The 14509-nt window shown below is 47.0% G+C and overlaps 1 protein-coding gene across 2 annotated transcripts in view; it reads right to left on the bottom strand.

The window, feature by feature from the left end:
* Nucleotides 1–1324: 1324 nt before the first annotated feature.
* ARMH4 (armadillo like helical domain containing 4) overlaps nt 1325–14509 on the bottom strand; it is a 62226-nt gene continuing 49041 nt past the window's right edge. Inside the window, exons 6-8 of one of the 2 annotated variants that reach the window (XM_054286771.1) lie at nt 9127–9158; nt 2878–3012; nt 1325–2095 (exon numbers count right to left, since the gene is read on the bottom strand). In XM_054286771.1, coding sequence (XP_054142746.1) covers nt 2027–2095; nt 2878–3012; nt 9127–9158 — 236 coding nt within the window. In that variant the 3' untranslated portion in view covers nt 1325–2026. The remainder of the gene's footprint in view (nt 2096–2877; nt 3013–9126; nt 9159–14509) is intronic. The other variant, XM_054286773.1, reaches the window with a different exon arrangement.

Here is a 14509-nt window from a genome sequence, read left to right as displayed (position 1 = left end):
CTTCTCAGAAACACGGATTCCCCCCTCAGAAACGTGGATTCCCCTCTCAGAAACATGGATTCCCCTCTCAGAAACATGGATTCCCATGTCAGAAACATGGATTATCCTCTCAGAAACATGGATTCCCACATCAGAAACATGGATTCCCCTCTCAGAAACATGGATTCCCCTCTCAGAAACATGGATTCCCATGTCAGAAACATGGATTCCCATGTCAGAAACATGGATTATCCTCTCAGAAACATGGATTCCCCCTTCAGAAACATGGATTCCACCTTCGGGAACATGGATTCCCACCTCAGAAACATGGATTCCCTCCTCAGAAACATGGATTCCCCTTTCAGAAACATGGATTCCCATGTCAGAAACATGGATTATCCTCTCAGAAACATGGATTCCCCTCTCAGAAACATGGATTCCCCCCTCAGAAACATGGATTCCCCTCTCAGAAACATGGATTCCCCTCTCAGAAACATGGATTCCCCCCTCAGAAATATGGATTCCCTCCTCAGAAACATGGATTCCCTCCTCAGAAACATGGATGTTTTTCATGTCAGATTGAAGTAATTCCACAGTGGGAAGCACAGCCCAACAGTGCAGCCTTTTCCTGGTTATTTTGGCAGCGTTTCTGGGCAAAGCTGCATTATTCTCCCCTGCTCAATGCCTGTGACACCTCAAGCACTGTGTCCCTCAGTACTCAGGACAAAGAGGGCACCTCCACAACCCCCTGCACCCATCTGTGCCATGGATTCACCTTTCTCCCCACACCAGGGGTTCCCATCTCACCCCCCATACCTGATGTCTCTGCAGCTCTTGCTGTTTTCCCACTGTTAGCCACAAATCCCCCAACAGTGACTGCACCTTCTCCCCAAGCTTTAGAGCCTTTCTGAATTCCATGGTTTGGACACCAAGGCCCAGGGAATCCGTGGCTGCCCCATCCCTGGAAGTTTTCCAGGCCAGACTGGACGAGGCTTGGAGCAACCTGGGATAGTGGAAGGTGTCAGGGTTGGAACCAGGTGCCTGGAAAGTCCCTCTCCAACCCAAACCATTCTGTGATCCTGTGAGATAAGACCCATCCAGATCCCCCAAGGGTGCTGTTCCTCAAGCACCTTTCAGGGGCTGAAAATGCATTTTCCAGTGGGGTAAAGGAGTTCAGAGGCTGCACTCTCATCCCTGTGGGAATGCAGCCTTGGAAAGAGAAGAACCTGGAGCTGGTGTCCTTCCAAGAGGAGGCAGAAGCTGGGGAAGTCTCTGACCTGCCTCTTCTGTCACCTCCTTGCACACTGAGCAAAAGCCAAGAGATGCAAAGGCAAGAGCAGCCATTAGTAGATGAGTGCTGGTATTTATTGTGCTGTAACAAACAGTGCTGGTTGGACATGGACAGGGAATTTTGAGGTGGAATCAATGCTGAGGCCATTCCTGTGTGTCTCCAAGCAGTGTGGAGCAGAGCTGAAGGAAGAAAGGGGTGAGAGTGAGGGCACCCAAGGGCAAAAATGTGCTTCAAACTGTATCAAGAACCCTGTACATGGGCACTTCTCAGGCAGCCAGGGGTACAGGCCAGGCTTACAACTCATTAATAAAGCAGAGCAGCTAATCTTAGCACTAAGGAACTCTAGCTCAGGTCATGTAACATTTAAAATGAATTGGACAGAAGTCATTCACAGTAAAGATTTCCATTCCTGGGATGGGTGAGAGCTATTGTTACGATTAGATTACTGCCAGCCAGGACCAAAACAGTACACCAGGGCAAGAGGAAAATAATCATCCACACGGATCAGCTCCAGCTGTGGCTCTGAATGAGGGAGTGTGAGATCTCCACTACTGTATCAAAACAAACACCACGGGTGGCACACGTAGAGCATAGCATTGTCATTGTCATTGTCACTGGGCTGGGGACGCACCCCTGCCCGGGGCAGCCGAGGGAGCAGCGCTGCAGCAGCACAAAAGTCGCTCGTTCTTCTCCTCCCCCTCTCTCCCTCCTCTGGAAAGTCACGGGCTCTCCCTCCCAAGGGCACTGCAGTTCCACTCAAAATTCATCTTCAGAGCTGTCGGCCAGGAGCATCACTCGGTCCTGCATGCTGTTAAATTCCCTCTGCTGGGGGAGGAGAACAAACATCAGAGAGCTGCAAAAAGGAACCAAACTGAGAGAATTCGGATGCCCCCATCCCGTAACCGAGGTGCCCCAGCTCAGACAGACCCCAGCCAGGCTGAGCTTGGTTTCCAGCCAGGAGGGTTCAGAGTTTCCATACCTTCCTGTGAAAAATGTATGTATTTTATGATTGGCTTTTCGCAAATATTAAAATGAATATTAGATGTGTTGTGTTAGAAAGTAATGCTGTATTAATTCTCTTAAGTACTGTGTTAAATATAGTTTTAGGTTACAAAAATTGTTAAAATAGAAACTATGCTATGTAAAATACTTTCTTTAAAGAAAGGATTTGCAGCAAGATAGCAGCCACAGGACACCTGAATCTTTCAGATAAAAAGAATTTATTGCTCCATTATCAGAAGAAACGAACTTCTTCCCGCCTCAAAGGCGCTGTCAGGATTCAGAGGAAGAAGCTGACACTGACCAGACAGAATCCTGTGTTTGAATGGAATTTATGCATCATGGATGAGGTGTATGAATATGCAACAGGCTGTTGCTCTTAAGGGTTAATCCTCTGTTAACGGGTGTCCTTTTTCAGGTTCGTGCTGCCCAGAAAAAGGTACCTGGACGTCCGTAACTCTTTGTCTCTATTGTCTCATATTGTCCTAATTAAAATTGTCCAAATTATTATTACTCTAGTTGTATTACTATTTTTATATAATAATTTTATTGCTATTAAACTTTTAAAATTTTAAAAACAAGTGATTGGTGTTTCTCACACTCCATACCTTCCTTTTGTGCCGCTTGGAGCCGTTTCTCCTCCGGCGATTCATCATCTTGATGCTGTAGAGCGCTCCCAGGATGAAGAGAGCTCCAGCTATTCCAACTCCCACAGGAACCAGCATCCCTGACATGTATCCTGCCTAAATGGAGGAGAGAGGAGCAGAGCATCACTCCCAAAACCATCCTTTCAGAGCCATTTTCACCAGCCAAGGACTGCAATTAATCCCTATGGTGATATCCTCAGAGTTTCCTGGATTTGAGCCCCCATCACCTTCCTGCACGGGATGATTCCCCACTCCAGGAGCCAGTTGGTCACCAGCACAACTCAGCTTTTCCTCACAGACATTTACTGCTGACACCCTGCCTGCCTTTAGGAGAGGGACATTTCTCTCAGAGATGGGCCACTGTGTGCTGGAATCCTTGTCTGGGTGGAGGGATTCTAAAACAGAGGATGGGGCAAACGAGAGGGGCACACAGACTGGCGCTGATAAACTCAATTAGGAAGAGGAGGGAATGGGGTCAATTGTTTGCAAGTGATTTGCTACACCAGCAACTGGTTGGGAGTGTTTTTTTGTTTTGAAGGAAAACCTTGGCTGCCAAAGGAAGGTGATGTCGAGGCCTCCTCTGCTTTGTACTCAAAATCTTTGAGCCAAACACTTTGGCTTTGCATAGTGTGAAAAATGGGTATTTTATGATAGCTTTTTGCAGCTATTGAAATGAGTATTTTATGTGTTATGTTAGAAAGTTATGCTGTGTTAATTTTCTTAAGTAGTGTGTTAAATATAGTTTTGGGTTATAACATAAGGTTAAAATAGAAACTATGCTATGTAAGATACTTTTTTTAAAGAAAGGATTTGCAGTGAGATAGCAGCCACAGGACACCTGAATCTTTCAGAGAAAGAGAATTTATTGCTCCTTTATCAGGAGAAATGAACTTCTTCCTGCCTCACTCTGTCCCGAAGATGCTGTCAGGATTCAGAGGAAGAAGCTGACACTGACCAGACAGAATCCTGTGTTTGAATGGAATTTATGCATCATGGATGAGGTGTATGAATATGCAACAGGCTGTTGCTTTTAAGGGTTAATCCTCTTTTAATGTGTGTCCTTTTTCAGACTTATTTTGCCCAGAAGAGGTACCCACACTGTCCATAACTCTTTGTTTCTATTGTCTCATATTATCCTAATCCAAATTATCATAACTCTAATTATATTACCATTTTTATAACCATTTTATTATTATTAAACTTTTAAAATTTTAAAAACAAGTGATTGGCTTTTTTCACACATGGGAGGGGGTCCCCTGCATGGCACCAGGATGGTGATACAGAGGGAGGACACTCACACCCTCAGGTGGCCTTAAGGGGAGCACAGCAAAATTAACCAGCCCTAATTCAATCACTGCAATCAGTGTGTTTGCACTGCCCATTAAAACAAAAAATACAGTCAGCATGGCTAATCTAAAATTACACATCTAAACACTCTAAATCCTCAGGAAAATATTCCCAAATTCTTGCTATTTTATATTTTACTGCTTGAAATGAAAAGGAACATAAGTTTTAAAGTATTGTCTCAGAGTCCTCACCTAATTTGGGCAGGTGGGCTCAGCATTGCAAGGGAGGCAGGTACAGCCTGGCAGGTACAGCTTCACCCTCTGCCTGCTACATCCCCAAAAATGGATTTTTCCTGCCAAGGGACACAGGCACCAATTGTGAGGACTATCAGATAGCTCCCAGCAAGGCTCAGCCCATTGCTTACAACCACCTGCCTTCATCTGTGCTCTCAAAACACAACACAGCACACACACCATAATTACTTCTCTCCCATAATCCACTGAGTGAGAGGAAATAAAAAAAAAATTTAAAAAGCTGTTCAGGTGCACTAGCTTGCCTGTGTGCACTTACCTGGAGAATGAAAATAACTGCTTTGATCTGGGGCAGGCACCAATTGGATCAGGGTTTGTATCAGGGTTTGGGTCAGGTTTGGATCGGGATTTGGATTGGAATTGGATCAGGGTTTGGGTCAGGGCTTGGACTGGAATTGGATCAGGGTTTGGGTCAGGGTTTGGATTGGAATTGGGTCAGGGTTTGGGTCATGTTTGGATCAGGGTTTGGACTGGAATTGGATCAGGGTTTGGGTCAGGTTTGGATTGGAACTGGATCAGGGTTTGGGTCATGTTTGGATCAGGGTTTGGGTCAGGTTTGGATCAGGATTTGGATCAGAGTTTGGATCAGGATTTGGATCAGAGTTTGGATCAGGATTTGGATTAGAATTGGGTCAGGGTTTGGGTCACAGTTTGGATTAGAATTTTAGATTAGATTAGATTTTTGGCCTAGAGCAGCACCAGATCCTTTTCTATGGATCTCCATCGGGGCCTGCTCCCTCCTCCCCCAGAGAGGGCTGGTTTGCTCCCCCAGCCCCTCCAGGTCCTACTCAGTGCTTTAAACAGCAACAGCTCCTCTGTGTGTGGATCCCAAAGCCTGAGGGATCTTCAGCTGCATGGTTCAGATTCCCTGAAGCCCCTCCCAGAACAGCCAGCCCTGCTCAGCTCAGGTGCTGGGAAGGGGCTGCAGCCTGAGCCCAGCTCCCAAAAAAGGACACAGCTGAAGGCTGTGTCTCTGTGAGGCAATTAAGGTGCCTTAATTGGGTGACCTAATTAGTGCAGCGTGGGGTTTTCTATTTCTGGAACTTTGCTGCTGGCATGGGCAGTGAGGGGAGGCTGCAAATGGCTCTGAGCTGCTGCCCAGCTGAGTTTCCATGTCAGAAATCACAGTGAGCTCCTCAGCCTGTCTGTGAGCCTTTATCACACCTGACCAGCCCATGGCCTTTTACAGGTTTCCCCCCAGCCCCCAGATCCAGTGTTTTATACCCCAAAAACCTGTGATGTGATGCAAATCCATCCCTTCTGTGTCTTGCAGCCCAGCTTCTGAGGGCTACTGCACTTTCTCAACAGAAAACCCCATTTCACAGGCCAAAGCCACATTTTCACCCCATTATGGGAAAGAGGATGTAGCTTCTTTAGCTTTTAATACACCCAATCCATGCCCAGGACCTTCCTGGCCCTGCTGGGCTTTGAGATAACAGGAATAGAACCTGAGAGGAACTCCACGTCCATTATTTGCCCCACCAAATGCAGCATTTGCACAGTGACTGCAGCAAACCAGACATAAATCTGTCCCTGACCTGTGCTCCTGGTCCCACAGCCACACCTGAGGGACGGGGAAGGACATTTCTCTCAGAGATGTGCTGGAATCCTTGTCTGGGTAGAGGGATTATAAAACAGGATGGGGCAAATGAGAAGGGCACACAGACTGGAGCTGATAAAGTCAATTAGGAAGGGGAGGGAATGGGGTCAACAAGTTTATTTGCAAGTGATTTGTGACACCAGCAACTGGTTGGGAGTGGAGGGGAGTGTTTTTTGTTGGACTTTTCTAAGGAAAAATGTGAGGCAGGTGACAAATCCCAAAGGAGGGAGGTGGCTCAGGAGTGAGTGGAAATGGACACCAGTGGATCCTCAGTGACAGCAGTGCTTGTGCTGGGTGTGGGAATCCATAAAACCAGAGGGTTTTGGGAAATCTGCAAAAGGCAGGCCTTGGAGGCAGCAGAACTGTGATTAGAGCTAAGCAGCAGCCAAAAGATTGGTCAGCAGAAAAATTATGTAAAATATAGAAAAGCAAGGACAAATAGAACAATGGTTTGTGTATTACAGCTTGTCTAGAATAACTCCCTAAGCTGCAGAAAATTTTATCTAGTGAGATATTAGGAAGCTTTAAGCTTAATAATGGAGCTCTGTGCATTGTGTTTTAAGGCTTACAAGCAGGTATTGTATTTGAAATAAGCAAGGATTGTTTTAACTGAAGGTACATGTGCTTACAGTGGTTGGATGGAACTACTGTCAATGTGCTTTTGCTTTGTGTAATTGGTCAAAAAACTTTTAAAGTAAGTTGTAACATTAAATTCTTGGTCTGCTGATGGCATCTTCCCATTGTCAAAACCATGTAATAAAGCTGATACTAGAAAATAAAACAGCTCAAGGCTGTTCCCAGCAGTCCCATCCCATTTGTGGTTTGTACACAGACCCCAGCCAGTGATAGCTGGGCACTGCCACAGCCCAGGCTCTGCCTGCACGAGGTTCAGGCTCTGCAGGGCTCTGCTGGAGACAGGAACATGCAACAGGGAAGGACAGAGGTGGTCAACAAGGTGACAAGAGGAAAGACAAGCCACAGCTTCAGGGAGAAGCCACTGATGTCCCCAGGCTGTGCTGTGCCCCGTGCTGGCATGAGCAGTGCCCTGTGCATGCTGCAATCCCTCCAGGCACTCAGCCAGCCTCAGCTGCTCTTTACCTTGGCTGGGAAAACCATTCTCTGTCCTTTCAGCATCTGCTCTGGATGAATCCCAGGCCAAGGAGGCTCTAGACTGGCTCTAGACTTGCCTCCTTCCTAGTGCAGGCAGAAAGACAACTCAGCAGGGCTGGGCAGGAGCCCACCCTGAAACCCTCCCACCCCCAGTCCTGCAGAACTGCTCCAGGTTGCAAGGCAAGTTGTTTTCCATTACCTTCTGTATGGCAGTTGTCTTTTGCCAAGTGGGCAGTTTGCCTTATCTCTCTCTCTGAGTGAGCACAATCACTCCTCCCTCCAGGGAGACATCTGCTGATAACAGCTATTGAATGTCACTGCACGGCTGATAAGAACTACAGCATCCCATTGGGAGATGTGAGCCCAGAGGGAGGAGCCAAGCATTCCTACCTGGATATAATCTGGAGATCCTGGAATAACTGCACAGCTTCTCCACTGGATTCCCCAGAGGAACAGCAGCTGCCTCTTCTCCCACTGGATCTTCAGAGGAGGAATACATCCTTCTCTACAGGATCCCTGCTCCAGCAGAAAAACCCCTGACCCTGCAGGAGGGCTGAGCCACAATTCCAATGGGACTGCTGCCAACACCCTGACCCACAGGGTGTCAGGCTGGGTTCTGACTCTGTCGGTGTTGTTCTGGTGTACTGCATTATTTATTTTATCCTTTTGGGTTTTTTCCTTTCCCTGTTAAAGAACTGTTATTTCCTGCTCCCATATTTTTGCCTGAGAGCCCCTTAATTTAAAATTTATAGCAATTCAGAGGGGCGGGGAGGGTTTACATTCTCCATTTCAGGGGAGGCTCCTGCCTCCCTCAGCAGACTCCTGTCTTTCCAAACCAAGACAAGAACAGACCCCCAGGCCCTGTTTCTCTGCTCTGACCTGATGGTAAATGGTGAAAGTGCTGCTGGAATTTGGTGTGGAGCAGAGGCAGGGCTGGGCTGGCTGGGTGAGTCTGCCTGAGCTCAGGGATGGCTTTGCAGACATTGCTCCCACTCCCTGTGATGGTTTTTGTTTCTACTGACTCTGACCTTCTTCAAGAATCTCCAAGGCCTGTTGAGTCACAAAATGTTCTTGCTGTCACCTCATTTCCAGCTTCATGGCTCTTCTGTCAGTAACACAACACTTGGAAAGCTTCACAACCATTCTGAAATGTCAATATTTGCTCCAGGGCAGCAGAGCCTAAAAAGCCATCAGTGCCTGTGGCTGCAGAGCTCCTGGATGCATGGAGCAGCCCCTGGGATGCCAGGGAGGAAGGATCAGGGTCTGGAACCTTGTTTGTCAGCTTTGCTGTGTTTGATCATTCTCCTTGCAGGGATTTGCAGCACGTGGAGGTGGAAAGGACTCATGCAGAGGCACTGGCATGGCAGGCAGCCTCTCACCAGAGAGCAGCACCTCTTGATTTGGATCCAGAACTGAGCTCAGCACGCAGAGAAAAAAGGGTGGAACTAAGTTCCTTACCTTGGGGTCCCTGGAAACATTCCAGGTCAGGCTGGACAGGTCCTAAACACCTGTCTGGTGAAGATATCCCTGCTCAGTGCAGAGGGGCTGGGCTAGATGGACCTCCAAAGGTCCTTTCCCACCAAAACTATTCTAGAATAAGTTAAGGGGAAATTAAAAAAAAAGTAACTTGGGTTATCTGACAAGGTCATTTTCTGGTGCAGAGAAATCAATCAAACACTTCTGTCCCTCCTGCCCTTAGTTACAACCCATCAGGGATTCTTTTCCTGCATTCACACCACTCTATACCAGCAGCACCTGGCTCACTTGCCTCCCAGAGAAAATTTTAAGCCCTTTCTCAACTGTCTGTATGGAGATAAAGAACTGCACTGCCAAGAATTTATTTATTCCTGCAAGTAACAGTGGTTTTGCTTTGAAAGGAACTGAAACACTGAGCCTCCTTACCTTATCTTTCAGCTTCTCCATCCAGCTTCTCACTGAAAAATAAGGAAAAATAAAAGCTGCAATCATGTTGCTTCTATTAATTAGTGACAAATGATAGTGATAAGATTAAAATAGACAGCAATTAAATTGGCAAGCTGATAAGGCTGAACATTAGATTTCCTATTTCCTCATTCATGAGAAAAAGCAAATACAGCAAATCAACACAAGAAACTCTTGGAGTTGGCAGGCAAGCAGCTCACCTTTGGCTGAGCAATTCACATCTTCAGAGTGATTTAAAAAGGAAAATAAAAACCAGTATTTCAGGCTGTGGGTTTTTGACCATCACTTCTCATACACACACCAGGGTGTCTGACCAGGAGAAAACCTTTCAGTGCAGTTATTTCCTTCCCCTGGCCTCCTCTATGTGGATATTCTGCCCTGTATTTTGTATAGCCTGTAATGATGGCTAAAAATGTATTTTTCACTGCCTTTTATTGCCCTGCTTTTCTGGAATAGCCCCTGCCTGCTCTGGGAAGCCTCCAGAGGGCTGGGATGGCACTGGAGGGGCTGAATCACCAACCCAAGCAAATTTGTACTGCCAGCACTGCGACTTTCTTCTCTTGGCAGGTAAATAAAATATGAAATATGACAGCTCAGAATTAAAATTTTGTAATGGCAGGTGCTTTGGGATGGAATATTCAGTGATCTCAAAGAGCTGCAAGGGCTCAGCAGTGGGTGCAGGGGTCACAAACACCACAGGGCTCTGGGTGTGTCTGCACTGCATGGAGCAAAATACCCACAAGGATCTGCCAGGGTTTTAACAAATTCCTGCTCATAGGTAAGAGGCAAAAACCAGTTAAATACTGGGGTTTTTGGGGGCTCAGCAAGTGTGTTTTTTCAAGGATTCTCATCTCTCCAGGAGGACAATGCTAAAGGCACAGGGGACTCTTGGATGCAGCAATGTCCTTCTGAGGGATATTTCTTCCAGGATGCATTAACTCCCAAACGTCACACAAAGTTTATGGATTTAGACCTGATCTCCAAGCCTGCTTTGTTATGAAACATCCCTTCAAAGCTTGAATTAGCAACATGAGTGTCAGCATCACTCAGAGCACCCTTTTGAAAGGGGGAGCCTTTCTGTGAGGGGGCACAGGAGGGCCAGCAGCAAATGGATATTTTATGTCTCAGATGCAACACAAGTTCAAAGCCATTTGAATACTCCCTTTGAAGTGTGCGCAACATAACACCTTCAGAAGGATAACACCTAACAGGATCCCAAATTAGCTAAAGGTGAACACCTGTGAAGGAGGCCCAGGTGCGCTTATCTCTGATGGGAGAGCTGAGAAAAAAAGATTAATTATCCAGGAGAGGGACCACACACAGCACTAGAAGAGGACATGAGGTCTTGTTTTATCAGCTCTTCCCACCATTAGTCCTGGCCTGCATAGACTAAGCCATACAAAACTCAGTTTATGAAGGTGCCACCACAATCCTCTGCCAGCCCAAGCCTGCATGCCCTGGATTCACAGAATCACTGGGTTGGGATGGAAGAGACCTTCAAGATGATCAAGTCCAACCCAGCCCCAACAGCTCAACTGAACCCTGGCACCCAGTGCCACATCCAGGCTTTGTTAAACACACCCAGGGATGGGGACTCCACCACCTCCCTGGGCAGCCATTCCAGAACTTTCTCACCCTTTCTTTTTCCTGATATCCAACCTGTATTTCCCCTGGTGGAGCTTGAGGGTGGATTCCCAGTGGAATCCCAGAGAGGAAGGACACCCCTGGCTGCCCTGGGCTGGGTTTCCAGGTGTGACACTGCCAGGAGTGGTGACAGTGGCTCAGACCCACAGGGCTTGGGGACAGCATCCCCACCTGCACCTGCAGGGCTCAGCTGGCCCAAACCCCAGCTGAGCACAGCACAAAGCCTATTTTTACACCTCTCCCAACCATTCCATGGGATCAGTGATCTCACCAATAGCTGACCCACTTTGCTGCAGCTGAACAACAGCAGCAATTAACTCCAGAGTATTTCTGCCAAGGCAGAGGCAGGGCTGAGCTAAGAATATTCCATTACCTATTTTTAATGAACACAGATGCTGGCTTTGTTCCCCTCTGCTCCACCAAGCAACAGCAGCACCCAGCAGCTCCATAGTACAAATCTTTATTTGCTGTTACACATTTGTTTGTTATTAAACCCAGCCTTGCTTTCAGCTGTGAGGTGCCTTTGGAAATCAACCCAGGCCACAGGAAAAACAACCCAAGGTGATTCCCCCTGACCAGGTGCCTCTCCAGGGGATGTTCTAATGCAGCCACAGCCTTTGATCTCTGCTAGAGGAAAATAATGGCCCCAAATTATTGAGATTCAGGCAGGAGGTCAGAAAACCCTCAATGTCCTGGCAGGACTGCACTGGGAAGGAGCAGAGTGTGGAGCTGTGCTGAAGATAGCAATGCAAGAAGTTTTCTATTACCATCTGTATGGCAGATTACCTTTGTCAAGTGGGCAGTTTGCCTTATCTCTCTCTTTCAGTGACCACATTCACACCTCCCTGGGGAGGGGACATTGCTGATAACAGCTATTGAATGTCACTGCACGGCTGATAAGAACTACAGCATCCCACTGGGAGATGCGAGCCCAGAGGGAGGAGCCAAGCATTCCTACCTGGATATAATCTGGAGATTCTGGAACACCAGCACGGCTTCTCCACTGGATTCCCCAGAGGAACAGCAGCTGTCTCTTCTCCCACTGGATCTTCAGAGGAAGAATACATCCTTCTCTACAGGATCCCTGCTCCAGCAGAACCACCCCTGACACTGCAGGAGGGCTGAGCCACAATTCCAATGGGACTGCTGCCAACACCCTGACCCACAGGGTGTCAGGTTGGGTTCTGACTCTGGCAGTGTTGTTCTAGTGCACTGCATTGTTTATTTTATCCTTTTATTTTTTTTCTTTTCCCTATTAAAGAACTGTTATTCCTTCTCCCATATTTTTGCCTGAGAGCCCCTTAATTTAAAATTTATAGCAATTCAGAGGGGCGGGGAGGGTTTACATTCTCCATTTCAGGGGAGGCTCCTGCCTTCCTCAGCAGACTCCTGTCTTTCCAAACCAAGACAAGCTGTCACAGCCAAGGTCCCAGCCCTGTCAGGCTGGGGCCAGGACAAGTCAAGGAGCACAGGGTTACCATGAATTACAAACACTTCTCATGTCACCAATGCACTGTTCTAACAGCTGGCAGGAGATCACAAGCCCCTGTGTCACCAAAACTGAGCACTCACTGCTCCAGTGATTTACCCCTCTGTATGTGGCTAGGAGACAGAGCATTATTCCAAGGTAGAATTGATATCTATGCTAAGCAGCTACCATCAATTAATTCTGGGCTTCAGACTCTAATTATGCAACAGAATCCATAATTAATATTCTCGCTTGGTCTTGGGAGAGGAAGGTTGTGGCTGGCACATTCCCATGAAAATGCAGCTCTCTCCAAGAACACCAGGTGACTTGCCAATGAGGGCAAGCAAATAATTAGTAAAAAATACTCTCGTCCATGTATTTTTCATCATCCCCTTTATTCCTCCTTTCTCTGATCACTGAACGTTCTGAAGAAATTCCAAGAGTCTCTCTGGGTGTGAATTACCAACAAGTGTCTGCAGTGCTGGCTCATCTTCCACAGCACTTCCAGGATGGTGACTGGGACTGGTCCAAACTCTGCCTCAGCTTAATTTTGATCCCTTGGTTTCATGGGGAGCTAAGTAAGATGAGAGTGGAGCACTTCAGCAAATTACATACATAATCTGACATTTCCTCAGTGATTTATGTAATGTCTGCATCTCTGCAAATTAATTTTAAATAACATATAGCTTAAGATTAAGCCAGTCAGGAGCACAGAGGAGGAGCACACAGGTCTGGCAGTGGCCTCAGAGCAGCCCAGGATGGATTCATGTGCTATTTTTAGGCAGTTTTACCCAGCTTTCCCCTTCAAAATGTGCAGCCACATTATTATAATTCAGAAGCTCTGGTGCTGAAGAAGTGAGGCTCATTGGCAGAGGTCAGAATATTTGTGTGCTGTGGTGTCTGCCTGGCCCTTTTGGAGGGACCTGGTCCAAAGGGACATTCACAATTCCCTGTGAGCAAAACCCCTCTGGGATCTCTGGCTCTGGCAATGCAGGCAGAAGCTCAGGAGGGGACAGCAGGTGACACCTGAGGTACATGGCACTGGATGCATGTCACAGACATCTTTTATGGAAAATCCTTTCCTTAGGATTTTTCCTCCTGAGAAGCTGGGAGGCCTCAGGAACAAAATGTAAACATTGATTATCTGCTGCTGTGGAATGCAACAGGTGCATCTGTGATTGGTTTCATGTGGTTGTTTGTAATTAATGGCCAATCACAGTCAGCTGGCTTGGACAGAGAGCCTGAGCCACAAACCTTTGTTATCATTCTTTGCTATTCTATTCTTAGCTAGCCTTGTGATGAAACCTTTTCCTCTATTCTTTTAGTATAGTTTTAATGTAATATATATCAGAAAATAATAAATCAGCCTTCTGAAACATGGAGTCAAATCCTCATCTCTTCCCTCATCCAAGAACCCCTGTGAACACACTCATAGATGCCCAAAATCAGAAAGTGCTCTGAGGTCTCCCCAGAGCCTTCTCTTCTCCAGGCTGAACACCTCCCTCTCTCCCAGCCTGTCTCCAACCCTCAGAGCATCTCTGTGGTCTCCTCTGGACTCACTTGGGTCCAGATCCCTTTTTACGCTGAGCCTTCACTCCTGATCTCCCTCCCTGCTGCTGTTCCAAGGACTGTCCATCCCCAGACAAGTTCATTTTCATGTTCCAGGTCTCCTGTGCCCCCTCTGTCCTGGCGGCTGCAGGGGCTGGCTGCCAGAGCCTGGCTCTGCCTGTCACCCTCACCCACCCCAAGGCACCCCCAAATCTCCCACCAAAAGCTTTTCCCTGCTTCCCTCCCCACCCTGCTCTGAAATCAGGAGCACAAGTCCCCAGGGCCTCTTGCTTTGCCGACTTTTAGTAATCCTAATTGCCTAATTATCCACTCCAATGCAATGATAAAGCTGCTTAATAATTCTGTTCCCTTCTCATTCATTCTCTCCCTTCCTAGATAAGAAAATGCAAAGACTTCTGGTGGAGATTTCAATCAATAATTCATGCCCTACTGCCATCAGTTGTGTCTCTCCCCCTCCCCTCTTGGATGCCCTGCTGCTTTGTCTTGTCACTTTGGTTTCATCTAATCAGCTTGTTTTAATCATATCCTCCTTTTTAATCATCAGTTAAAGCAATTCTGGTTTTCCATGGCACATTATCATTCATCCCTGCAGATGTTGCCTGGTTTTCAAATCCAGCACTTACAGCTTCATTCCAGAACTCCATCCTGCTACTGATGGAGCTT

Source organism: Melozone crissalis, unplaced genomic scaffold (assembly GCF_028551555.1).
Source record: "Melozone crissalis strain CALT ecotype California unplaced genomic scaffold, PUWL_Pcris_2 ptg000056l_1, whole genome shotgun sequence".
NCBI classification, from domain to species: domain Eukaryota; kingdom Metazoa; phylum Chordata; class Aves; order Passeriformes; family Passerellidae; genus Melozone; species Melozone crissalis.
This window is presented reverse-complemented; position numbering and strand designations above follow the sequence as displayed.